The 27,223-nt window shown below is 45.8% G+C and overlaps 2 protein-coding genes across 2 annotated transcripts in view; both read right to left on the reverse strand.

The window, feature by feature from the left end:
- Positions 1-422: 422 nt before the first annotated feature.
- Positions 423-21,364, reverse strand: JPT2 (Jupiter microtubule associated homolog 2). The gene is made up of 5 exons (XM_084882582.1): positions 21,216-21,364; positions 14,586-14,734; positions 9,769-9,911; positions 3,871-3,919; positions 423-2,681 (listed from the first exon to the last, which is right to left on the reverse strand). Exons 1-5 carry the CDS (start codon positions 21,257-21,259, stop codon positions 2,494-2,496), a joined length of 573 nt encoding a protein of 190 aa, XP_084738708.1. The 5' UTR covers positions 21,260-21,364; the 3' UTR covers positions 423-2,493.
- A 1,291-nt stretch (positions 21,365-22,655) lies between these two features.
- The window catches only part of CRAMP1 (cramped chromatin regulator homolog 1), a 77,266-nt gene continuing 72,698 nt past the window's right edge, over positions 22,656-27,223 (reverse strand). The window contains exon 21 of the mRNA XM_084882564.1: positions 22,656-26,713. Coding sequence (XP_084738690.1) covers positions 26,549-26,713 — 165 coding nt within the window. The 3' untranslated portion in view covers positions 22,656-26,548. The remainder of the gene's footprint in view (positions 26,714-27,223) is intronic.

A 27,223-nucleotide genomic window follows, 5' to 3' on the forward strand; every position in this document is an offset into this window, starting at 1 on the left:
GAGTTGTGAGCTCGATCCCCAGTGTGGGGCATGTAGGAGGCAGCTGATCAAATAATTCTCTCTTGTCATTGATGTTTCTATCTCTCTCTCCCTCTCCCTTCCTTTGAAATCAATAATTAAATATATATATGTATACACAGTATATATATATGTAAAACAAGAATTGGATACATAACAAAATAAAATTTAAGACAGATGAACCTTTGGTTTTCAAATGAAAAAAACAAAAACAAAACCTAAATCCATCACCTTAGAGATAATTTTGGGCATCCCCTGGCTAAACGGAAAAAAAAAAAAGGCAAACCCATTCACTGATGAAACGCTGTAAGGGAAGGAGCGCGGTCAGGCATGCTGGAGAATGGAGAAAGGAAAGTATGTACACCCCCAGAGACACAAAACACCAAACAGGCAAAGTCCCTGCATACATGATTACTAGCTTTATTTAAACTGTTACACCCAATTCTGCCTTGTAAAAATAACAAAATGTTCCTATCAAAATTACATTGTGATGTGAGTACAGGTTTGTTGTTTTTGATACAGCTCTAGAAAAAAGTTGGCACCAAATGCACATAAAAAGTTTTAAGGCTTAATAAAAATAGACTGGTAATTTTTCAATGCAGCTTAGAGGCTGATAAGAGGATGCTAAGAGTTCATGGATCCCTGCCAGTGGATGGAACTGGAGTCCTCCTCTCATTTGCCTGACAGTGAGGGTGAGGCCGGAAGGGCCAGCAGCAAAATGCCAGCAACCCAATTTGAAATTCACAAGTTATTTTGTGTATTAAAAAGCAAAATGTAGTTATAAATGGCTGTTCATTTCTACCATTAGTACATTTTTACCAAATGTACTAATGGTAGAAATGAATAAGTTAAAATCAATTTGTGTGTTTGGGCTTAAAAGTTAATCACCATTTATGACATGTTTTAATGGGGGGGGGGGGAATTCTGAATTCCAAACAATTTTCTTAAAAATGACCATTTGAAACATGGAGACAGGAAGTACTTGATAGTCACGTGGAGTAAGTATTTCTTGGCTCCAAAGTCAGCAGGATAACTGGAAGGAGGGAAACTGGTTGACAAGGCCACATGCAGATCCCCCAACGTGCCGGGTGTAAGAGTGGGGTTTGGGGCAGCTCCTGTAGGCACTTGTGTCTCAGCCACTGGGGCTGCAACTGAACACACAGGTTTCTTTTCTCAGTTTTGACAACGAAGGCATTTCCAGCACCTGGCGTTAGCTCTGCAGGCACTCATACCAACAGCCCCCACCACACAAGCCCTCTCTCCTCTATTTACTGATCCAGCGTGAGTGATGGAGACTCGCTTAGGAAGCTCAGTGGGAGAGACTTCTGCCTGACAGACTAAACTTCACTAAAGCAACACAACTTGCCGGGTCGTTACCTTTGCTGGTAAGTAGCATAGAATTTGGCCAGTTAAGGCTTTTTTGACAAACTAATCTCTTAGCCTCAGGTCTCCCAAGTCTCTTCTGGAAACTGAATATGGTCCAAAGGTCCTGCAGAGCTTTATAAAGGGTGGCCTAAGCCAACTTTTCTTCCTCTTTGGTGTACCTGAGCAACTGACTTTTTTCTAGAGAGGTGTCAGAACAGACCAGTCAACAGTCACTTGGTATTTGAGATATTAAAGAACTCAAAGTTCTCAAACATCTCTTCTTCCCAATGTCAACGGGAGTAAAGACGCGTGAAAGATTTAAATAACCAATTATGTATCTGGATAGTGTTTTAGTCATACAGAAGTCAGTGTGCCTTGCAGATAAATGAACTGTCCACATTAGTGGTAAAGAGCTAAGGCTGAAATTTAAGGATGAGAGGGAAAAAAGCCCACAAAAACAATTCACAAGCAAAAGCAGTCTGTGAAGAGACCGAGTCCAGCCCCTTGTGAGTGAAAGGCAGATAGATCACCCCAGAGGATCGAGGTACAAATCTGTCCATAAAGTGTAAGACTGAGAAAACTTTTTGGTTTTTGTTGACAGCTGCCGATGGAAAGCAATCAAAATGCTTCAAGACAAGACTGCAGAATACTCTGTGCCTGGTGCAAAGGAGGTCTCGGGTGAGCAGCAGTAGTCCCAAGAATGGACTAGTGTTTCGGCTTTTGCCCAGCGCACAGGTTGTTTCGGCTTTCTTTCTGAGGCTTTAAACTCGGCTACTGTGTGAAGTGATTCCTAGATACCCGATTGGCTGGCAGTAACCGATGCAACAGGACTTGGAAGATCTCACTTCATCAGCTCCCCACCCAGCCCAATGAAAGTTCCTCTCACATCCAAAATGGCGTGGGACTGCTCCCCAAGGCGTCACAGCCCCCCAAAAAAGATATGTCTCTCAGCAGTCCGGAAGGTGAGGTCCTCTGTGGGGAGCCTGAGCAGTGGCTTCAGATACACGACAGACCCTCTCCCCAACCCCGTTCCTTTGGGCTAAAGGAAACTTTATTTGAAATCCTATCTCTCGATTTTCTTATCTGACTACAGGGGAAGCAATGGCTTCTCTAGTAGAAGGAGATGCTGGATTTGCCTCCAGGTGGATTTAGGACTTTGTTGTGAGATCGAGGACGTGGGCCCAGCCTGGGCTCATGGCTGTCAGCTGTAGGTGTGGGCTGGGGCTCCTGGGCACAGTCTGCTTCTCTTGGGCCACCTTTCTCTCCGGGCTCTTCTCTGGGCAAGGCGCTCATGGCAGCTGTGGGACAAAGCAGCAAACCATCCCGTTAGAGGCTCCCCAACACCTGGATGGGCAAGCTGTGCACACGGCAAGTCTGCGACATAGACCAGCTAGCAAGAAATGCACACGGCAATGGGGAGAGAGAAACAGAGTAAGGCCTCCGTCTGCGCCAGGAGACCCACTGAGTACAGCAGAGCCATTCTTGGACTGGGCATAAAGTTGGGCTCAGCACTATGAATAATCCTTGATAAATTCCCAAATAAGCTCAATGCTTCTTTATAGTGCTTGTTGGACTCCGTTTCCCTTTTTCTCCACCCCAATATAAAAAGCACACTATCTCAAAGTAAGCATGAACAAAGAGGAAGCCAGTCTTAACTGGAGGGTCTAGGTCCACAGGGGTCCTCAAACTTTTTAAAGTGGGGGCCAGATCACGGTCCCTCAGAGAGCTGGAGGGCCGGACTATATGAACTACTAATTCCTACTGTAACACCTCGGCTGCGCTCACTGCCCAAAAAACCTGGCGGGCTGGATCAGACTCCTCTGCGGGCCGCATGTGGCTCGCAGGCCGTAGTTTGAAGACCCCTGGTCTAGGAAGATGAGGCAAAGTTTTCTGGACTTTTTGAGTGAATAAATGAATAAGTTGGTATCTTGGTTATCAACCGAGGGAAATGGAGGCAGAAATCAGAGCTGTCAGCTTAGAGAACAACGTGGGACTCCCAGTCTGACATCAGCCCCACCATGGGGAAGCTTACTGCCTGGGTGATGGATTATGGAAGTACCAGCTCTCCCCACCACAAGCAAGCTTACACTCTTCCTTCTCATCATTCCTGTCCCCGCTCTTCTCATGCCCTTCTTTTCTGCATTAGTTTTGCTGGTGCTGCCCGCAGTCACGGGACTTGGGATCCCCACCCTTTCCTACAAGAGATCAGCTTCTAAAATAGGACACCTTTTGTCTTAGGCCTGGGCTGATGAGTCTTGACAAGATGGGAAGAAAAACCAGTGATGACCAGTTGAAAAGGTTTCATCAGAAATAGCTGAGCCCATTTCCCTGGCCTTCTTTAAATCTTAAACCCTCAGCAATAAACACAACCTTGTTTTTCTCAGCTGGCTTGCAAGGGACACAGGAATGCTACCTCTCATTCTCTGGGGTGCACCAGCAACTCTTTCAGAGTGACAGCACTCGGGAAGGGACAGGAAACAAACTCACCTGTAGGGTCCAATTTCCGGTCTTCTCCTTCACACAAGAGCACATGGTCCTGCAACAAGGCAAACCTCATGTCAATATGTGATTCAGAAACTTTTTATGCTCATTCAGATGGACGACGGAAATCAAGACATGGATGGAGGATTTGGGTTCATTTTTCAACTTAAACTATAAACAAAGTAGCACTGTGAATCCTCTCAACCCGCTGTAGAGCTGCAATCACATAAACTCATTGCCATACGGTCTCAGTCACAATCTCCCAATCAAATCTCTCCTCCCTCTTGTGGAATTATTTTAAAGCAAATTCTAGAAATTTCATTTACCCATAAGTAATTCAAGATGCGGCTCTTAAAAATGTCCTAAAAACCAACCAAACATCTGTAACACACACAATTGCAAAAATAACTGATTCCTTAAATAACTAATACCTAACAAAATTTTATATTAGCCAGGCCCGGAGCAGCAGCTGCCAGGCTGGGAGCAGCCAGGTCCGGAGCAGCCGGGTCTGGTGTGGCCAGGCCCGGAGCAGCGGCTGCCAGGCTGGGAGCGGCCAGGCCCGGAGCAGCAGCTGCCAGGCTGGGAGCGGCCAGGCCCGGAGCAGCCAGGTCTGGTGCGGCCAGGCCCGGAGCAGCGGCTGCCAGGCTGGGAGCGGCCAGGCCCGGAGCAGCCGGGTCTGGTGCGGCCAGGCCCGGAGCAGCGGCTGCCAGGCTGGGAGCGGCCAGGCCCGGAGCAGCCGGGTCTGGTGCGGCCAGGCCCGGAGCAGCGGCTGCCAGGCTGGGAGCGGCCAGGCCCGGAGCAGCAGCTGCCAGGCTGGGAGCGGCCAGGCCCGGAGCAGCCGGGTCTGGTGCGGCCAGGCCCGGAGCAGCGGCTGCCAGGCTGGGAGCGGCCAGGCCCGGAGCAGCCGGGTCTGGTGCGGCCAGGCCCGGAGCAATGGCTGCCAGGCTGGGAGCCGCCAGGCCCGGAGCAGCGGCTGTCAGGCTGGGAGCGGCCAGGCCCGGAGCGGCCGGGACCGGAGCAACCAGTCCCAGAGCAGCCGGGTCGGGTGCGGCCAGGCCTGTAGCAGCAACAGCCAAGTCCAGAGCAACTAGGTCGGGAGCGGCAGTGACCAGACCCGGAGCAGCTGGTTGTGGAACGAACCAGAGCAACAGAGGCCAGGCCCGGAGCAGCCAGGCCCGAAACAGCTCGCTCCTCGCCTGTACCTGCCCACGGCTGCCTCTCAGACATGGCTGGAAACTTTTGCGGGAACTTGAGGGTCTGCTGAATCAAGTGATGAAGGCTTAGATCTGGATGTGTTGAGTTAGTATAGCGCTGGGGTGTTGATCTGTAAGTGCCTTGGGTGGGGCCTGGATGAGGCTGGTTGACCTATTTGGAAATGTCTTTTGTGTGAAGTGTATCATTGGGCATGTGGAGGTATTATTGATATGAGATAATGCTAAGTAACAGATTTACTATCTGAAAAGGGATTTACTATTGGGGAAAGGGAGGGAGGAAGAGACTGAACATAAACTGTGCACCTATGGATGAGGACAATGGGGGATGGGGAGGGGTCGGAGGGTGGGGTGGGAACCTGGGGGAGGGGGGAAGAAATGAGGAACCTTTGTAATAATATGAACAATAAAGATTGATTTGAAAAAAAAAAAAAAATTTTATATTAGGTTATGTTTTCAAGGCTCATCCATGTTGTAGCATGTATCAGAAATGTCATTCCATTTTATGGCTGAATATCCCTTTATGTATGTATAACACATTTTATTTATCCATTCATCTGTTTGTTGACATTTGGGTTGTTTAATAGCATCACTGTAAGTACTGCTATTAAAATAGGTGCACAAATATCTGAATTCCTGTTTTCAAATTCTGGGAATATATACCAAAGAGGGAATAGCTGGATGACATGGTAAATTCTATGTTGAGCTTTTTCAGAAACTCCAATTGTTTTCCACATTGGCTGAACTATTTTACATTCACAATAGCACAATATGAGGGTTTCAATTTTTCCATATCCTTACCAATAAATACCATGTTATTTTTCGTTTATTTTTATAATAGTCATCCTAGTGGGTGTGAAGCGGTACCTCCTTGTGACTTTCATGTACCTTTCCCCAAGGACTAAGAATGCTGAACATCTTATCATGTGCTGATTGAAGAAATGTCTATTTAAGTCCTTTGTCCATTTTGAATTGGGTTGTCTTTTGTTGTTTGGTTGTGGAATTCTTTATATAATCTGGGTAGCAAACCTTGATCAGATATGTGATTTCATATATCCTATGGGTTGTGTTTTCATTCTCTTGATGGTGTTTTTTTAATTATTTTTTAAAATTACAGTTGACATACATTATGTTAATTTCCAGTGTAAAAAAAATTAGACACTTATATACCTTACAAAATAATCACCCCTATAAGTCTATTACCCATCTGACATCATAGTTATGTTGTTGATTCTATTCACGATTCTATTCACTAGGCCTGTGACTATTTTTAAAAAAAATATATATATTTTTTATTGATTTCAGAGAGGAAGCAAGAGGGAGAAAGACACAGAAACACCCATGATGAGAATCATGGATCAGCTGCTTCCACTGGGAATCAAGCCCAGAACCCGGGCATGTGCCCTTGACCAGAATCAAACCTGGGACCTTTCAGTTCAAAGGCCAATGCTCTATCCATTGAGCCAAACAGGCTAGGGCTTTAAATCTTTAACTAGATTTTTATTGATTTCAGAGAGGAAGGGGAGACACACACACACACACACACACCAGTGATGGAATCACTGACTGGATGCATTCTGCACACCCCGCACTGGGAATTAAGCGGGCAATCTGAGCATGTGCCCTGACCTGGAATCTAACAGCGACCTCCTGGTTCATAGGTTGATGCTCATCTACTGAACCAAGCCAGCCGGCCTGTGGCTATTTTTATAACTGGCAATTTCCCCCTCACTTTTTCACTCAGTACCCCAACCCCTCTCCCATCTGGCAACCACCAATTCGTACTCTGCATCTGAGTTTGTTCATTTACTTTGTTTCTTAGATTCCACATATAAGTGAATCATATAGTATTTGCTTTTTTTTTATATATATCCTTTAAGATTATTTTTATTTTTTTGTCTTTTTAAAAAAATATGTATTTTATTGATTTTTTACAGAGAGAAAGGGAGAGGGACAGAGAGCCAGAAACATCGATGAGAGAGAAACATCAATCAGCTGCCCCCTGCACACTCCCCACTGGGGATGTGCCTGCAACCAAGGTACATGCCCTTGATTGGAATCAAACCTGGGACCCTTCAGTCCACAGGCCGATGCTCTATCCACTGAGCCAAACCGGTTTTGGCAGTATTTATTTTTTTGTTTGACTTATTTCACTAAGCATACCTTCTAGTTCTACCCAAACTACCATAAATGGCAAGAGTGCATTCTTTTTTTATGTCTGAATAATATTCCATTGTATATATGTACATCTTCTTTATTCATTTATCTATCAATGGTCACTTAGGTTGCTTACATATCTTGGCTACTGTAATTAATGCTATATTGATGGTGTCTAAAATTTTTTTTAATTGATTTTAGAGAGAAAGGGGAAGGAAGCGAGGAAGGGAAAGGAGAGGAGGAAAGAAAAATCGACTTGTTCTACTTTATTTATGCATTCATTGTTGATTCTTGTATGTGCCCTTACTGGGGATGGAACCCACAACCTTGGCATATCAGGATGACGCTCTAATCAACTGAGCTACCCAGCCGAGAAAAAAGTTTTTAATTTTAATGAAGTCCTATTTATTTATTTGAAATTTTGTTGCCTTTATTTTTGGTGTCATAAGCCACTATCAAATCTAAGGTCAAAGATTTGTCCCTAAATTTTCTCAGAATTTTGTAGCTTTAGCCCTTAAATGTAGGTCTCTGGTCCATTTTTAGTTAATGTTTGTATATGGTGTAAGGTAAGGGTCCACCTTCCTTTTTTGCATGTGCATATCCAATCTCCCCAGCAATATCTGTTGAAGTGACTGTTCTATTTCCCGCTAATGATCTTGGGACCGTGTGGACATATCAATCAATTAACCATAAGAGTGAGAATTTATTTCTTGGTTCTCAATTCTATTCCACTGGTTTATATGTCTATCTTTATGCCAGTGTCACACAGTTTTAATTATTGAAGTAAATTTTGAAATTGGGAGGAGTAAACCTCCAACTTTGTTCTTAATTTTCGAAGTTGTTCGACTCTTTCGGCTCCCTTGAGATTCCATATGAATTTTAAAATGGGTCTATTTTTTTATTAAAAAAAAAAAAAAAAAAAAAAGCAAAGTTGATAGGAAGTGTGTTCTTAAGTTTTTTGTTGTTTTGTTTTGTTTTTAATATATTTTATTGATTTTTCACAGAGAGGAAGAGAGAGGGACAGAGAGTTAGAAACAATGAGAGAGAATCATCGATCAGCTGCCTCTTGCACACCCCCCACTGGGGATGTGCCCGCAACCAAGGTACATGTCCTTGCCTGGAATCGAACCCAGGACCTTTCACTCCGCAGGCCGACGCTCTATCCACTGAGCCAAACCGGTCCCAGCTTGTTTTGTTTTTTTAAAATTAGAATATCCCTCAACTCTATTCATTTCCCATATTTTCGATAACTCTGAAACCTGTGATATTGACTAACATGAGGTTTGATCTCTGTTAGGCCTTTCTTTTTATAATCAAAGTTGATCCATGATGGCCTTCTATTATGAGTCCTATAGTTTTTGGTTTGTCTCTTGTTTTGTGATGTTAAGAACCACTGATGATCACTGCCTAGATCCACAATTTCATCACAACTCTGCAAAATGGTGATATCTGAATTCTGTTATTCCTTCTTCACTTACAGGCTAGAGTACTTTCATAAAAGGCAAATTTGCCTTAAAAATTGATATCCTGGAGCACAATTCATGCAGAAAACGCTGTCTACATGCTTGATTCTGTCTTGGTCGGTGTAACTAGGTTGGTTCAGCATTGTTCCATGCTAAAAGGTTACTGGTTCAATTCCTGGTCACAGCACATGCCTGGATTATGGGCTCAATCCCCAGTAAGGGGTATGCAGAAGGCAGCCGATTAAATGCTTCTTTTTTTCCTCTCCCTCTTTTTTCTTCTCTCTCTAAAGTCAGTAAAAACATATTTAAAACAAACAAATGCTTGACTGTCTTTTAGCAGTTTTCATGATACTGAGTTGATCCTCTGGCATTCTCCAAAGGTGATAAATAAGATTTTAAAAAAATAGCCCTAGCTAGTTTGACTTGTGGATAGAGCATTAGCCCCAGGATGGAAGGATTCTGGGTTTGAGCCTGGTCAAGGGCATGTGTCTCGGTTGCAAATTTGATCTCCAGCCCTGGTCAGGGCACCTGCAGGAGGCAACCAATCAATGTGTCTCTCTCCCATCGATATTTCTCTCTCCCATTCTCTCTACAAATCAATGGAAAAGTATCCTGGGGTAAGGATTGACTGAAAAAAAAATTTTTTTTAAGAGTGTAAGTAGGGAACCCATGAAGTTTAAATACTTGGCGAATTTTAGTCCAATGCAGTTGTACTTATCAATGACCATTAAACATTGTGAAATTTTTGTGAAACATAAACTCCTCTTTTGTATGAACAATTCTGTAACTATTCTTGGCACTCCTCAGTGATGTGCAGTGGGCAGTCGCTGCTGTCAACACGCTAAGACCAGCTTTCCCTAGGGCTCAGTCATCACGAGGATGGAATCTATTTCTCCCATGACTCAGGGGAGCTTTCAAACTCGATTACTAATGACTGCACCGAGGAACACCAGCGCCACCCTTCCGTCTATTCCTAATAACATGCCAAGGCTGCCTCAGGGCCTTTGAGAAAGAGCCTGGCTCAGTGTTTGCTTTTCTTTCTATTGTGTCTGCCATCTGAATGCAGTCCATACCTTGGGCTTGTTGGGATGTGCTGAGGGTAAAGTAGCCGTCACAGGGGACCCAAATATGTCACTGGTCTTCCCACCAGGTGGGTTCAGACGCTGTCGAGTGTGCACAGGCATTGACTCTTCAAAGATACCACTTCCTTTTCCTCCTGCAGAAACAAGCACAGAGCAGTGAGCAATCCAGAACATCTCCCTGCTCCTGCCTTTCCCAGTCATCACTTCAGAGAGCTCCTCTCACAGTAACCCTAGTCCAGTCCCGAGTTCAGGCCAACAAGGCTGGGACAGTGAGAGTCCCCTTTGCCAGGTGCCTGCTGGGCCTTCGTTTCTGGAGCTGAGCTGAACTGGGCTGGCTACTAGAGGCAAGATGGTGAGATGGCATAAAGCGGCTTCCCCTCCCGCCCCAAATTTCTTTACCCCTGAACTTTTCATGTTTTTGTTAGAGAATCTTCTTCATTAAACCAATGAAATGTTCTTTAGTAGATTAAAAGCAAACAGTGTCTAAGTTTTTAGGTCAGACAGAAAAGACAGAATTTAATAACATTCCCTGTTAGAGGCAAAGCTGTAATCTGGAAAATAACATTTAGTAGTAATTTTCTGACCTCACTCTGGCTGGAATTTCCAGTGACAAGTAGATATGTCAGCAAATCACAGACATTTAACATCTTTGCTGCCAACTATAAGTCATTTGATAAGACATAAGCAAGATATGCATCTAAGATGAAACTTTGTATAAGCAGATCACGAAAGCCTGGCCATGAAAAGTAAATGTTAAATACAATACCAATAGACCATTTATTCACTGAGCAAACACCACACACGCATTTCCTTTCCACAGAGTGCTGAGCTAAGTGCTGGGACCATTATGATCATGGCCCTGGTGCACCAACGATTTATCTTATAGGAGGAAAGAAGATGCATTCCATTAAATAGCTATACAACCATACAGACGTTACTTGGCTGTTTTGTGCCCCAAATTCCTCATCTGTAGAATGGGGATAATAAAAGGATCTTCTTCACAATGACTTACTGTAGCTCATGTGTCAGATGCTTAGAACAATGCCTGGGAAATAAATGCTCAACAAGTGTTGGCTGTATTTTCTATGTGTTGGAATACTGTTCAGTATAAAACAATCTACATAGCACACAACGTAAAAAAAAAAAAAGGGGTATTCTTTGTTGCTCCTATCTGAATAAGGAAAAGTGATTACAGTCACTTCTTGGCTATCGTAACCCACACTGTTTCAAAAGAAGACCATGAACACTAAGAAGAATATGAATGACAAGCCCTGTGTGAGCTCAGAGAGGAGGAGGCTCCTCTGGGGTTTGTTCTTTCTCTAGCCTTCAGACCCCTGCTGTTGGTGTGGATTCTAAAGCAGAGTGGATGCCCAGCTGGTGTGGCTCAGTGGTTGAGCATCAACCTATGAACCAGGAGGTCACTGGTTCGATTTTGGTCAGGACACTTGCCCGGGTTGTGGGCTCAACTCCCAGTAAGGGGAATGCAGAGGCAGCTGATCAAGTGGTTCTCTCTCATCATTGATGTTTCTATCTCTCCTCTTCCTCTCTGAAATCCTATATAATAAAATCCTAATATGCAAATCCACTGAACAGCTGAACACTATGATGTGCACTGACCACCAGGGGGCATACACACAATGCAGGAGCTGCACCTGGTGGTCAGTGCACTTCCACATGGGGAACACTGCTCAGCCACAAGCCAGGCTCACAGCTGGCAGGAGCCCTCCCCCGCCCCTGCTGCAGGCAGATGGTAAGGAGTGAGGAGTTCTGGACTGTGAGAGGGTGCAAGCCAGGCTGAGAGACACTACCCCCCCCCCCCCCCAGTGCACAAATTTCGTGCACCAGGCCCCTAGTAAAAAATAAGTTAAAAAAAATAAATAATAAAGCAGAGTGGCCTTCCAGGATGCCAGCCTTCTAGGGCAGCAGTTGCCAACTGATGGTCTGTGGGCTGCTGGTGGTCCATGAGGTCCGAAAGTTTGGTGACCCCTGCTTTAGGGGACATGTAGAATCATAGTGCATAGAAAGGAGCAACTGGACTACAGTTCCCTGCCTTTGTAGGTTGGGAGAACACAGAATAGTGGGATGGCTCTGCAGGAAAATGTGCATACACACACATTCATATAACATCAGGGTGACTATAAACCTGAACCTTGGCTATGGACCTTCCAAGCAGCCACAGACACCAAGCTGGGAACTCTGGGGATGGCAAATCAGCCTGCATGGTGTTAAGGACAGCTGAGTTGTGGCCAGACTGCTGTTCAGTCACTGACTTGTGAGCCGGGATAAGTGGCCTCATCCTTTTTTTAATCCCCATTTTCTCAACTCTAACAGGTATAAATAATAATAATAATAATAATAATAATACCTTCCTGGGGTGGTTGGTAAAATACATGAATTAATATAAATGAAGAGGGTAAGCCCTTAAGTAATGCTGCCAGGCTGTTGTTATTAACAGTGTGTTGTTAGCAAAAACGTCTAGACCACAAAGTGAAGAAAAAGTAATGCTTGAGGTCATCCCCTTATTGCATTGTTTCTGGTTAGGCTAAAGTAAATTATCCTATCCTATATAATAAAAGGCTAATATACAAATTGTCCCCTCAACTGGGAGTTCAACCAGGGGGCAGGGCTGGCCAGCCAACCGCCTGCAGCCCCCCCCCCCACTGGCCCCGCCCATAACCTGCCAGATGGCTGGAGCCCACGTGTGCACGAAATCGTGCACCAGGCCTCTAGTTTTTAAGATGAATATTCAACTTAAAAAAGTTTTTTTTAAAATTGTAAGATAGAAAAGTTCGTAAGACACAACTATCACAAATAAAGACAAAGCAAACACCCACATACATACCAACAGATCGTATAGATACTACCAGCTCACAGAAACCTGAGTGTTCCTTTCACATCACTCCATGCCTCAATTTTCTAGAAACTACAAACTTATTTCTTTTAAGTTTTACTGTGTGTATGTCCAACCTTAAACAATATAGTTCTGTCTTTTAAAAAATTTATTTTAGCCGAAACCAGTTTGGCTCCAAACAATAGGACCACAAGGAGGAGGAACTCGGCAAAAGGAATCATGCTGGATGTCAAAACACCATGTAATCACGACCAACAGAGGCTTTCTCACTCTCAGGTCAAGTGGGGCCCGAGGGGGCCACAGGGCACAAGAGCTGGGGATCATACCAGGAAAGTTTCTAAGACACAACCATCACAAAGACAAACACACAACCACTGCTGGATCCCATAGAGGCTACCAGCTCTCAGTTCTGAGCAGCACTGTCCCCGAGTTGCAACACTTCCCAGGGAACATGACACCCAGGGACAGCTCCACGTAAGCACTCTGCTGAGTCAAAGCCAAGGGAGCTCGCCCTACCTTCAGGTGCCCGAGGTTTGATTCACTCGGCCACATGACCCACTGTTATGCTATTACTGGTACAAACACTCCTCGCCCTACACCCATAAACTGGATGCAGTGAGCTCACTACTCAGTAAAACTTCCCACTTCTCTACTATAACTGTTTCTACCCTTCTCTGTCCCCAACAAATCAAACAAAACACTAGTTTTTGAATCTACTGCTTTAGTTTCTTTGGTTTGGTCAAGAAGTATGTGCACCTGTCAAATTCACACACACCTAGAACTGAGGTGGAGTGACAAGCAGCTCTAGCCCTGGTTCTGCTTGATTTTATTTGTCTGAAATAATGATTCCTATGTCTAGCCTCACAAATCTTTAAAGATAGAATGAGCCTTCCTTTCCCTCATGGATAACTAGCTTCTTAGGTAACTAGCGCTGTATGATCACACAACTGGACAATCTATTAGCCAAGGAAAACAATGTTCTAAGATACTCTCCCACTGTAGCCACTAGAATGTGGGGTAACAGGTGTGTGCTAGACCAAGTCAGCCTTTTTAAAGTTTCAATCCCACCAACAAGCTGATTAAAAAATATCCTTCCTTCCTGCCCTGGCCTGGTGGCTCACTTGGTTGTTCTGTGCACCAAAAGGTTGCAGGTTCGATCCCAGTCAGGGTGTGAATGAGGGGCAATTAATTAATGTTTCTCTCTCACATCAATATTTCATTCTCTTCCTAAAAATCAATAAAAACATATTTGGGTGAGGATTAAAAAGCAAACAGCCCTAGACGGTTTGCTCTGTGGTTAGAGGATCAGACAAGAGGGTCTCAGGTTCAATTCCCAGTCAAGGGCACGTACCTCGGTTGCAGGTTTGATCCCCAGCCCCGTTCAGGGCGTATACAGGAGGCAACCAGTCAAATGTGTCTCTCACATCAATGTTTCTCTCTCTCTCTCTCTTTCTCCCTCTCCCTCTCTCCTCTCCCTCCCTTACTCCCTTCTTCTCCCCTCATTCTTTCTCCCTGGGGATTGAGCCCGCAACCCAGGCACATGCCCTGACAAGGAATAGAACTGACAACCTCTAGGTGCATGGGACAACACTCAACCAACTGAGCCACACTGGCCAGGGCAAGAAAAATGTCTAAATGTGTGATCTGTACACAATTTCAGGAATCTCAAGGAGTCCATGGTACAACTGGGAGAGCCTCCCTGCCAGAGCCAGTATTCTACCATCACCCTTTGCATTCTCAGTGGCTACACCCAGCCAATGTCTGTTGATACAGAGGGAAAATTCAAGAATGACTGAGCAACCCTTTCTCACATTCTAGAACTCTGATGGCAATGGATAACCTATACCAGAAGACATGTGAAAGGATTAATATATAAAAAAAAGAAAATTTAATCAAAAGAGCAGCTTCATAAGAACAGGCAGAGGCCGAAGAACCCGTGAGTCACAAAGGCCTATACCTGGGGGGTTGGTCCTCTTGGGCATGTTCTGAGGTTCTTCCGTTGGTCCAAAAATATTCGATGCCATCCTGTTGGGTCGACTTGAAGGAACAACTTCTTCTGGACTTCCAAAAAGATCACTCGATGCTCCTCCGGGGGGCTGCATGCCCCTGCAAGCACAGAGCAAGCATGAGAGATGGAGACTGTCCTGGACTTCAATGTCCATGATTAACGTTTATGGAAAAATTATACACCGCAACTACTCCAAACTGGCATGGCTAGTTTACAGATGGCCACATGGTAGACTTTTTCTACTGCCTTTAAGGTTTCCTCAAAAGTTTTCACTGTATGTCTTGATTATGCCAAAAACCCACTTAAAATGTGTATATTTTAAAATTATTCCTGGGACTTCTTATAAGTGAAGTTTCCCTAAAACAGGCAAATTGAACCACATTCAGTAGAATTTAATACAAATTTTAATTAGTACACAGTAAATACATTCAGTGGTGTTTAATACGGTAGCTTACATTTGCCAAATGCTTAGTATATGCCAGCTATTGTTCCAAAGACCTTACACACAGCCCTCTAAGGCAGGCATTGTTTTCACAGACCATGCATCCGAGATAGAGAGAAATCACAAGATAGGTCACACAAGGAGTGGCAGAGCCAGGACCCAAGACCAGGAGGTCTGCATCTGGAGCTCAGACTATGCCCGAATGCCTCTTAAAGAGCTCCAAGAAAAAATGAGGGGGAGCTCACATTTAACCACAGATCAAGTCTGACCAAAGAGTTGGGTCTTCAGAAGGGCAGCCACTGGCCACTGTGGCTAGTGAGCACTTGGATGTGGAAGTAAGGACGTAAGTGTACTTAACTAGACTACACACCAGATTTCAAAGACAAAAAGGCAAAATATCTCTTTAATCTTGTCACTTATATAGATCACAGGTTGAAATAGTGTTTTGTATAGATTGTATTATGTCTATTAAAATTAATTTTTCCCAATTTTTTTCCTTTAAAAAATGTGGCTATTAGAACATTTAAAATTCCTTATTAGTTTACATTTTTTTATTGGAAAGTGTCAAGTTAGACTATGGGGAGTGCCACCAACATTAATCCAGGTGAGTCCTAAGAATCTGCACCAAGATAATCACCTCTGGTCCTCCAGTCCAGTATAACCAGTGAAATGTCGAACATCGGATATCAGAGAACACAGCTGCAAGCACCACTGTTCATTTCAGATCAACACATATGCACCATGTCATCTCTAAAACAATGGCTGCCCTAGTTGGTTTGGCTCAGTGGATAGAGCGACGGCCTGCAGACTGAAGGGTTCCAGGCCCAGATTCGATTCCAGTCAAAGGCACATGCCCGGGTTGTGGGCTCAATCCCCAGCAGGAGTGCAGGAGGCTGCCAATCAACAATTCTCTCTCATCACTGATGTTTCTATCTCTTTCTCCCTCTCCCTTTCTCTCTGAAATCAATAAAAATATATTAAAACACCTATGGTTGATTAGTTTTAATTCAAGATATTTTATTTCCGAGAGGAAAGGAGGAGAAATGTCAATGAGAATCATTGATAGGCTGCCTGCTACATGCCCCACACTGGCATTGAGCCCACAACCTGGGCAGGTGCTCTCGAATGGGGACTGAACTGTGACCTTCTGGTTCATAGGCTGACACTCAACCATTGAGCCACACCAGTCGGGCTGGTTAATTTTTATTATTATTTTTTTTTTAGAGTCTATTTAATAGACTGGGGACAAAAAAGGAAGGGCTTAGGACAGAAGACACAAAAGGAGAGAGACTAGACAGGCTGCTTTGGCTCATTGGAAACTCAGAGAAAAGGGGCCTGAAACAGGTTCAGGGGTGAGCCTGGGATGAGCACTGCTGCCCATTGCTCTTTGGGGTCCCTTAGCGTTTAGGAGACGCACGCCCGAGAGAAAAGAAAGGTGCAGGTGTGCTTTCCAGAGGAACAGTGTACATGAGTGATGGTTTTAACACCTACAAAGAATAATGGCATTCCCACTGTTCAGCCAACAACAGCAGTATCTACCTGGAGTGTCCCTCTTGGGAGGATTTTTTTTTATTGTTTGAAGTATTACAAATAGTAGTATATGTCTCCTTTCCCCCCCATTGACCTCCCTCCCGGCTTCTCCCCACCCCCCGGCACATGCCCTCACCTTCCTGGTGTCTTATGTCCATTGGTTATGCTTATGTGCATGTGTACAAGTCCTTTGGCTGATCACTTACGCCATCTTGGGAGGTTTTAAAGTGAACATTTCAGAAGAGGAAGATCAGGACCTTGAGTCACTGTCGCAATAACTGAAGAATTATATTTTCACAAAGCTCTGCCCCGATACCCCAAGTTTGTCTACTTTCACAAAGCAGCAATACAGTGAATTCATAGCATCTTTTTAGAATCCCTAGAAAGACTTTTTAAAGGCATCTTATAGGAAAAAGGGGCTACTGAAATTGAGTTTTAAACTGGTGAGTGGTCCAGGCTCTTTCACTAGTCCTAAGCAACACCATTTAGAAATAGATGAAATTACAGAGCTCAACACCACATGAATGCTCTGATTCGAGGTTAGGCCTCACTGGAAACCTACGTAAACACGGTCAAATATTTAGCTCACAAAAATAGGGTATTTCAATGTTTCCTCAAAAGAGCTAGAATGGGAGCTAATCATTCATTGTAACTTAAAGTGAACAGTTCTGAGATTCCATGGCTGTAAAGCAGGACTGCAGAAAGCACTCATCTGCTCTACAGAGGACAGACATGCCAACTCCGGCCGGGGGGCCAGCAGGCCAGCTCTACAGCACAGAAGCCAAGAGTGCAACTGGCAGCCTTCTATGTGGTGCCCATAGTTCCTGTCTGCTTTATGGAGGGCAAAGGTGGGTACCTGGTCAGCAGTTAGCATTTCCTTAAGGATTTACGAAGGAAAAAAAATTCAGTTTGGGGGGATTTTTTTAAAAAAAATATATTTTTATTGATTTTTTACAGAGAAGAGAGGGATAGAGAGTCAGAAACATCGATGAGAGAGAATCATTGATCAGCTGCCTCCTGCACACCCCCTACTGGGGACGTGCCCACAACCAAGGTACATGCCCTTGACCGGAATTGAACCCGGGACCCTTCAGTCCGCAGGCCGACACTCTATCCATTGAGACAAACCGGTTTCGGCTGGGGGGATTTTTTTTTTTTAAACTAATCAATAAGTAGACTTCAAAGACTTAACAGGACTGATCATGCACTTTGTTGGTGGACACGGTGAGGCCATGTGACCCCTGAATGCATTTATAAGTCACTGAGCCCAGTTCACAATGATATTCTTCATATTTTTCTTGGCTAGCTACAGCAGGTACAACATGGTTTGGGTCTTCACAGCCATCTCTTTGAAAAAGGGACTAGAGATCTGTAATCTTCAGAACGAAATTGAATTTAACTCCGTCTCATGCTGGCATCAGTTAAAATTCTCATTTTACTAACTTATTTGAAACATGTTCTTCTTTCAAACCATAAAGGTCCCAGAAACTTGTCAGATCAGAGTCTGGGTAGACTCATCCTGATTCAAAGCTCTCAGGACGTTTTCTTGACTCTCACATTCTACATTCTTGGATCTCCCCCTCTCACCCTTGCTTCATTCAGTTCAACTCATGTCCACTGAGCACCTATTGCTGGCAAGCCTGTAGCAGACACTGCAGATAGAAAGATGAGTGAGAGCAAGTCCTTGGCCCAGAGAAACTCCAGGTTTGCTGGGGAAATGGAGCTGTGCAGAGGCGGTTTCAGTGCCCTGTGAGCGATGCAGCAGAAGCACGGAGTGCTAGTGGAACTCCAAAGGCATCCTTGGAGAGGCCCAAACAGTCTGCGATCTCCGTGAGGAAAGAGTCTTTGGGGCACAGGACAGAAACCACAGCTCTGCTCGAAATGACGAAATGTTAAATTGGGGTGGTGGAAATATAGTGTTTATTCTATTACTCTATGTACTTTTGTGAATTTCATTTTATTTTGAAAACAAGTGACGAAAGACTAGTGGTGCCAATGATACTACAGCAGAGATTCCTGTGCATAACAGCCAAGCTCCCTGAGAAGAGTCAGCAACAATCTCCCATCACAAAGGCAGGTACACAGCCTCCTGGGGCAGTCACACCAATAGCCAGGCTGCCCCTACAGGGTCTCAAATCAATGGGGCCAAGAGGTAAATAGACATTTCAATAAAAACAACCCACAAGGGTTTTGGGGAGGGGGTGGGAATTCTAGTGCTCGAAGACATTTTGGGGATGAAACCACATGGTGGGGCTGCCTCTGTTACTTCTTCATTTTGTAATGTCCTTTCAATATATGTCAACAAAGATTTTCAAAATACAAGAGGAACTCAGGGGCATGTGACAAGAAGAGAAAACAGGCAGTTCCGGGACTATGGATAGCATGAGCAGAGACCTTCCATCTTGTCCCTGTGTCATAAAAGCTTTTGGGGCTTGGTGAAAAGTAGTGAAACAGACTTGCATTAAATTCCTTACAATTATACACCTTATAGCTTAAAGGAAAGACCTTAGATTAATGATGGCTAAAGTAAAATGCTTTCATAGTTCAAAATCCCTTTAACACAAAATCATCCCGCATCAAGAATACAGAGATGCAGGTCTGAGAGAAGAAAACTGGCTGGGTGATCAATCCTACACCACCACTTGGTTCCCTCCCGGCAGAGCCAATTAAAGTGTGACTCCTACAACGCCCTAGTTCCATGGTCGGCAAACTGCAGCTCTCAAGCCACACACGGCTCTTTGGCCCCTTGAGTGTGGCTCTTCCACAAAATACCATGGCCCGGGCAAGTCTACTTTGAAGAAGTGGTGTTAGAAGAAGTTTAAGTTTAAAAAATCTGGCTCTCAAAAGAAATTTCAAATGGCTGTACTGTTGATATTTAGTTCTGTTGACTAATGAGTTTGCCGACCGACCACTGCACTAGTTAATCAATTCCTTTAAGAAGGGGTAAAATGCAAAGCTTCCAACAGATCCCAAGCAGGGCTTCCAATTACATGTAATCATCCAATTAAGACTTCTTTTCCTTCTTCAATGCCCTGAAAGGAAGACTTTTGTCTTTCTTCATAACGTTCTCTCCAAAAATGAATCTCCCAAAGAAGTGTGGAGTGCTCCCTTAGAGCACCAGCTCTGAGCTAACGTCTGTCGCTCGAAGTCAGCATTCTATCAGTGACTCATGGCGTTTTCTCCTTCACCAGCATTTCCTGGGCATCCAATGTCAGGCAGCGTAAACAGGGAGGGGATGTTCTCCACGAACACAACTGGGAAAGTGCTGGGGAGAAGCTGGTGTGGGTGGGGCAGAACAGCAGTCACCAGGCACCAGGAGCCTGATTCACCCTGAGCACTCACTCCGGCGAAATTTCTGGCTCCTTATCCTTACAGAGTTAGATGCGTTGTTCCATGGATTAATGACCACTTACTTCGTTAGGTGTACTGAATACTGACCCAACGCCCACAAGTTTACAGTCTTTTATTTAGTACCTAGTCTATACAGTATTTATCTTAACGGTGTACACACACACACACACTCCCTTCTCTGATGGGAAGGCTGGGACCCTGAAGAGCTCACAATAAAGAAAACTCTTGGGCATCTGAAGACCCAAAACTCCACAATGTAAGCTGGCTCCCCAGTGGCATGACAGACCTGGCCAGCTCTGACAACTCTAACTTATCTGACTTCCCATGCACAGAGCGCTGTGACTTAAAAAGCAAGTGAGCTGCCCTGGCCACTGCGGTTCATTCAGCTGGGAGAGGTCTAATGCAAAGGTTGCCGGTTCCATTCCAGGTCAGGGTCCAGGCCCAGGCCCAGGTTCCTGGCTTGATCTTGGATAGGGGGTTGTACTTTGCTCTCACATGGATGCTTCTCTCTCTCTCTCCCCCTAATTCTCTCTCTAAAAAAAAAAAAAAAAAAAAAAAATCTCTAAAAAAGAACGCGTGCTGCGGTGGATCCCTGAATGTGGCCGCCCAGCCGAGACCTGCAATGGGAATCTCCGTTTCTATTAACCTGTAGTCCTGCCTAGTTCATCAACAAAGCAGGGAGGGCAGTGCCCGGCCTACCTCCCAGCGCTGCAGGATTAGAAGGCACCGCTCCGGGATTAAGGGAGGGCCCCACCTGACCCAGAGGCAGGCTCCGGGATTAGGGCGGGCTCCACCTGGCTCCCCGGCTGCGGGAGTAAGGAAGGGTCCGCCGGGCTGCCGGGCAGCGGGGTTCGGAGTGAGCTCCACCTGGTCCCACAGGGCTGCGGTGTCTGGGGAGGCTTTCAGGTCGGTGCCCTTCCCCAGAGGCCCGCCCACCCGCCACCGGGCTCCCGCACAGGCACCAGGAGGGCGCCCCGCAGCCCGGCACACACCCGCCTTGTCCCGGCGCACGGAACTGCCCACAGGAAGCAGCAGGCCACTCTGCCGGCATCTTTTCGGGGCGCTACAGACGGAACCTGTGCGAAGGAGCCCCGCAGGCCCTCAGCCCAGCCGCTGGCGGACCCGGGAGCACGTCCACGTGTGCGCCCATCTCTCCGACGCGGAAGCGGAGGCTGAGGTTTTGTGAGATCACCCACAGGCCTCCCCGCCGGCCACGCCGCCCCCTCGCCCTCGCCCACACCGCGCCCGCGCCGTACCTGGAGCTGGCTCGGCCGCCCTCGCTCTCCGGCACATGGAACATGTCGCCCGCTGCTCGGTGCCCGGCCGTCTGCCGCGTCGCGGTTCCCGCCCGGCAACGCGCAGCTTAGAGGTTCACCGGCCCGCGCTTAAAGGACGACGCCGATGCCACTCATGCCGCCACACCCTATCCTGGCGCGCGGTCCCGCCCCCTCCCCGGACGCGAGGGCGTGTGGAGGGACGCGCTCGCAGCCGATTGGTGAGAGCAGGTGCCGCTGACGGCGTCGGGCGTCAGGATTGGGCAACAGGCCGGCAAAAGGCAGGCTGCCTCCGAGGTGGGCGGGGTCAGGACGTAGGTCGGTGCCACTAGCGGTCACCCCAGAGGCCCCTCCCTCTCTCCGCGGGAACCTCTTCCTGGGCGGGAGCCGGAGTGACCGAACTTGCAGGGGTGGGAGGAACAGGGTAAAGTCTATACTTTTCTTAGGCGGCAACCGCTGCCCCAAGGCCTCTGACCCGCTGCTTTGGGATTTTGCAAACCTGCCAGAGACATCCGCTAGTTGGCAAAAGGGAGCTAATCCGAGTTATGTGTTCAGGGATTCAGCAGTTCCTGTCCTGATCAGTCCTAGGGGGTGGAAGGGCCTCATAGAAAGACTTACTCGGAAATGAGAGCAAGGGGTAAATTGCGCCAGTTCCCTATTTGTGACTCAAAAGAACAGAACACACAACTGGGAGTGTTCTGTTGCTAAATTACACCGCAGACAACCCATCTATTCTGAGATATCACCCAATGAAAAGCACTTGAGCTTTTTTGTTGTTAATCTTCACTCAAGGATATTTTCCCATTGATTTTGAGAGTGGAAGGGAGGGGGAGAGACAGAAACATGGATGTGAGAGGCATAGATTGGTTGTTTCTCACACGTGCCCAGACTTGGGCAGGGGTTTGAGCCTGCAACGTAGGTATGTGATCTTGGCTGGAATTTAATCCCGGACCTTCAGTCTGAGGGCTGACCCTCTATCCACTGAGCCAAACCGGTTAGGTTGAGGGTTTTGTTTTTTTTTTAAATCCACACCAGTGTACATGCTTAGATATATACTATATCAACATGAGAGAGAAACATTTATCAGTTCCCCTAAGGATGAGGTGGGATAGAACCTGAAACCCAGGTATGTGCCTGGGCCAGGAATTGAACCTGCAGCCTTTCAGTGCAAAGGACAATGTGTAACCAACTTGCACTGTGTCTAGCCCTAGCTGGTTTGGCTCAATGGATAGAGTGTTGGCCTGTGGACTTAAGGGTCCGAGGTTTGATTTTGGCCAAGGGCCCATCCCCAATAGGGGTGGAGCAGGAGGCAACCAATCAATGATTCTCTTATCACTGATGTTTCTCTCCCTTTCTCTCTGAAATCAATAAAAAAGTCTTTTTAAAAAAAAAGTTAACACAAGAAAAAGGCAGAAACAATAATTATTAGATCAAGTATTAGTATGTATTTATGCACAATAATAAAAACAGATTTACAAGTTAAACTGGAAATTTAAACATAAGAAGTTTAACAGCTTTTGTTTATTATATTAAATAACCAAAACACCTTTTATTCCCAAAATTGGTAAAGAATAAATAATGTAATTTACAATATGGTACAAAAGTAATCAGGAAGGACAGGCATTCCGCTTTATACATACACTGTATATGTATATTTATTATCTATTAAACAAATTCACATCTCAAACAAGCCGAAAACCTTAGATGATATGGCTTAACGATTATTAAAAGAAACAGCAGGAAGTTCTGCTGCCTAGACCAGAAGCTCTGGAGCCGGTTATCCTGTTACAGAATGCAGGTACAGGTTGCTGTAGTGCTTCCAAGACTGAACTGACTTAACATGACTTACAAATTACTGTGGGGTTAGGAGAGAGATTTGACAATCAGGAAAGGTTTGCTGTGGTTTCTTTCTTTCCCCGCTAAGACAAAGTGCACTATTTCCTCACAAATGCATGTGATAGGTCTCAAAGTTTTCAACAACAAAAACCCACAGCAGCTGCTGTTCTCGTCCGCTTATTTCCAGTGTTTCTATTTCATAACTTTTCTCTGCACAGGTTTGGATTGGATGGTAAAAAAGCTATTACACTGAAAAGGAAACCCGTCAGTAGTGACACAGGATGATAGTGACACAGAAAGAGCAGGACTCTGAGGCTGAGAACCCAGATGTAGGAAAGCAAGTAGATCAACTTATGAAATGTTTCCAATTATCCCCGCTCCCAGAGCAAGTGCTCCACACCTAGAAGATACAGAGAAATAAAAAAATGTGATCTAAACCTTAGGTGGAACCATAAACTTCGATCTGCCCCTGCATTTTCTAAAGAAGAAAATGCTAACCACTGGATAGTCACAATAAGAATTAAGGCTACACCACCAACTCCATTGAGACCAGAGACAATCTCAGTCTTTATAAAAGATGAATCAGCAAAAAGATGCCAAGCATTAGAGTGACCATGGAAATAGTTCTCAGAAACTGATCGATTCTTAATTATAACATGCTCAAATGCACAAGGAAGCCACAGGTGCATACTGAGACTGTCGACTTCCACTGGAAAGGCAGAGAAAGATGCAGCAGTTGGGAAGCTTGGGTCTTTTGAAAATGCCAGCCTTTAACAATTAGTTTGTGTGTGTGTTCTTCACCTTGCTTTTCATATCTGTTTTGAGTTGAAAAGGATTCCACTTAAAAAACATCTACAGGTCAATAGAGCTTTTCTTCCCCAGCAAATATACAACATACCCACCATCCCTTAACTTGCCAATTTCTAAATTTAAGTAAACAGGGAAGCTTTGAGTCTCACACCTGGGTTATACCTGGAGAACTGGCTTGTCACATACACACTTCTCTGGTTGCTAGGGAAGCAGCAGAATTCTCTGGAATTTTGTGAGTTTTATTAGAGGTGAGAAGAGTCAGTCTACTTTCCTCCCTGGCCCCCTTCCCCACTGAATGACACTGGCCAGTCAGGTAACTCCCAAATGGATGCTACACCAGAAGCCCAGGCAGGGGCTGCAGCTAAATAGCTACAAAAGCTGATCCGAGTCTCCAGAGTTTTTCTCCTTTTAGATGTCACTGGGTGACAGGTGCCAACCTACCAACTAGACTGCCTTGAGGTGACCCTGATGAACAAGCAACTCGGGATCCCTACTGTCTCCGGCACAGTAGACACTGCCATTGGGCATCACATACAGCTCTAATGTTACTTGGGGTTCTGGTCCCAGACAGGGGAGGAATATGAGGAAGCTAGTCATGGCCTAAACTTGCGTGGTCTATTATCCTCCTGCAGACCTAACACAGTCAGATGCCCGGAGAGTGAGAGAGAGATCGATCCTGATATTGTTCAGCTCAATATAAGGTGCTAATTTCAGAAAGCTGATATATTGACCACAAAACACAGGTAGCTTAAAAATACTCTGGTTCAATGCTGTCTATATCTCTTAATAAAGTGGTAGTATATCCCTTTCTTTCATATCTCCAGAGCTTTGAGACTTTTCCTAAGAGCTTAGAAGGCTTTTTTTTTTTTTTTGGTGATGTTGGTGCCTAGAACCAGATCTAAAAGGAAGCCACATTAGAGGCAAAAGCTTCAGAAACAATTGAAACAAAGAAAAGAAGCTATTGCCTAAAAGCCAACTGTCTTGTTTCCTCCATGCCTGGGAGCAAAAGGGCTGCAAACAGCTGGTGAGACAATGGGGTCAAGAGTGTCCACTCTTTGCACACACACACGACCTTTCCTCTCCTTTCCGCACAGGCTGCTCTCTCACTGTGGAGAAGACTCTGGAGAGGACCAGGACTGCCTTGCTCCTGCCATTGTGGAGGATCAAGAGCTGCCACATTCCACCAGTCAGGAGAAGAGGAATGGTGAACAACAGAAACGAAGGCTGGTTCAGGTGGATGATCCTGGCTGTTGGGGGAGGGTGAAGCAGCAGGTGGGACGGTGGCTCAGGAATTACTAGTCCAACACAAGAGCACTGGCTTCTGGCCTCACATAATGTGGCTGAAGAGTGAATTAAGCATTGAGTTTCCCAAGGCTGAGCAAACACGGGAACCTTGTTAGCTCCATTCTGGGGAAGAACTGGACACTGGACTACTTGCAGTGGTGACAACTGGTCGCCCAAGGAGGCTCACTGAGTACAGTACAGGGATGTGGTAGGGCTCCCACTGCATCAGGATGTATGATCCTCGTCTGCATTCCCTGAACAGGGAGGAGCAAAGTAAGAGACCACTGGGCAAAAGGAGACATGGGGGATTAAACCTGCAAATCACAGTGTGCTCTGCGCTGAGCCAATGAAAGGAAGAGAAGACTGAAGAAAAGAAATCCCCCGGCAAAGTACATTTGTCTCGGATGCTAAAGAGAAACACATCAGAAATTCAAGGACTCTTCAGGAAAGTCCTAATTGTGTTAAACAAGTGCTTAGGATTGTCCCAATAAAGAGAAGTAGCATTATAGATCACCTAAGAATAAACTTGTAGATGGATGCAAGAAGGAAACCAACTAAACTGGTTTACCTTCTCATTGTCTAATTCTTAAAACACAAGAAAAACATTCTCCAACCAGCTTAGCAGGATTCTTTTCTGAAGTCCATCTAACCTGGACAAGACATGATTTCCGCCCCCTGTCCTGTTCAGAAAGCACATCTAGATAGGAAAGCACCAGGCAAGGATCAGCATTTCTGAGGTGATGGCTCCAGTTACGCTGTCCTGGAACCCTTCTGCTGTCCTGTGATCAGTGTCCCCTGTCTTAGGGTACAGATACCACCAGGCAAAGCCCAGGCCAGACCCAGCTGTCCCGTCTCCCCCTCCCATCATCACTCTGCAGAGAAGCAAAGTGTGGTACAGGGTTGGCAGAAAGAATGCAGCCGTGACCTGGAGCATCCTTAGAGAGAGCAGGAGATTACAGCTCCCCAGGGCACAACGACTCGGCTGGGGCACACACCCCTCCCCTTTAGCTTCCAGAAAGAAAACCCACTAAACTGTCCAACACAACCACCAAGGCCGATGCAAGGGCAGAAATGGGGTCATTACACAGACCCCAATGTGAGATCCCACGACTGGCGAAGAATGGCTCCAATGCCGGTGATGTATGACACTCCAGGACTCGTCCTCATCTCTCGGGCCACTACTGCCCTCTCCCCGTTGGGATATAGCTTCTAGCATTTTGTGTATTCTGGGGTGCAGAGATGTCTCTATTCTGACCATCTTCTGGGGGTCCTGGGCTTGATTTGTATTTTCTCCACACCTATCACAGTTGAGGACTGGACCACCAGCCCTGTAAGCTCTCCTTTGACGCCTCCAGGACGCCCCCACCGCGAGGCACGTTGTATGTTCACTGGGATAGGTCACTGACAGGGGGGCCACTTCCACTGCCATCAAACAGAACCTCTCGGCGGCTGGGCTCAGCAATGGACAGCTCCTGGGCCAAGTCGTTGAATCGAGATATATAATCAACGCTGTTTTCATTCATCATGCACACCAGCTGGGAATCCACGACCTGTGGGCAGAGGACACAAGGTAAAACCAAATCAGCTGGTGGTGGCCTGCCACCTAGACTGGAGGAGACTCGCCACCATCAGGACTTCCAGGAGAAGGTGAATGAACTTGGGTCTCTCTATGGTGAGGATTGGAATCTCCCATCGACTTGCCATGTAATGGTGGCCTAGTCCTCTGGGGAGAGTCTCAGAATCGCCCATTGTTTTGAACTCTCAATGTTTTGACAAGTGTGCAGGAGAGCCTACTGTGAGCCTGGCACAGCTGGTTGCCGGGAGCAGAGCAGTGCTTCTCTTTATATGAGATCTGTCTGGGAAGACAGTCAAACAAACAGGCCAGCAGCAGAGTGGAAAGCAGAAACTGCGGGGTGGCCTGTAGGAGACGTAAGAGGAGAAAGGGGACAGAGTTTGCCATGGGGGAAACGGGAAGCACATTCCTATTAGAAGAAACAGCAAGTGCAAAGGCCCTTCCAGAAACAAGAAAGCTGGTGGATGTGACCGTAAGCACAACCGCT

The sequence above is a fragment of the Pipistrellus hanaki genome (assembly GCF_964339955.1).
Source record: "Pipistrellus hanaki genome assembly, chromosome: 4".
Classification (NCBI taxonomy): domain Eukaryota; kingdom Metazoa; phylum Chordata; class Mammalia; order Chiroptera; family Vespertilionidae; genus Pipistrellus; species Pipistrellus hanaki.

Excerpts from the sequence above, each read along its gene's own strand:
- JPT2 (XM_084882582.1), bottom strand. The coding sequence starts at position 21,259 with ATGTTCCATGTGCCGGAGAGCGAGGGCGGCCGAGCCAGCTCCAG. Across the intron at positions 14,735-21,215 it reads GGCGGCCGAGCCAGCTCCAG|GGGCATGCAGCCCCCCGGAG; the intron begins GTACGGCGCGGG and ends CTGTGCTTGCAG. Across the intron at positions 2,682-3,870 it reads CCGGAAATTGGACCCTACAG|CTGCCATGAGCGCCTTGCCC; the intron begins GTGAGTTTGTTT and ends TTTGTCCCACAG.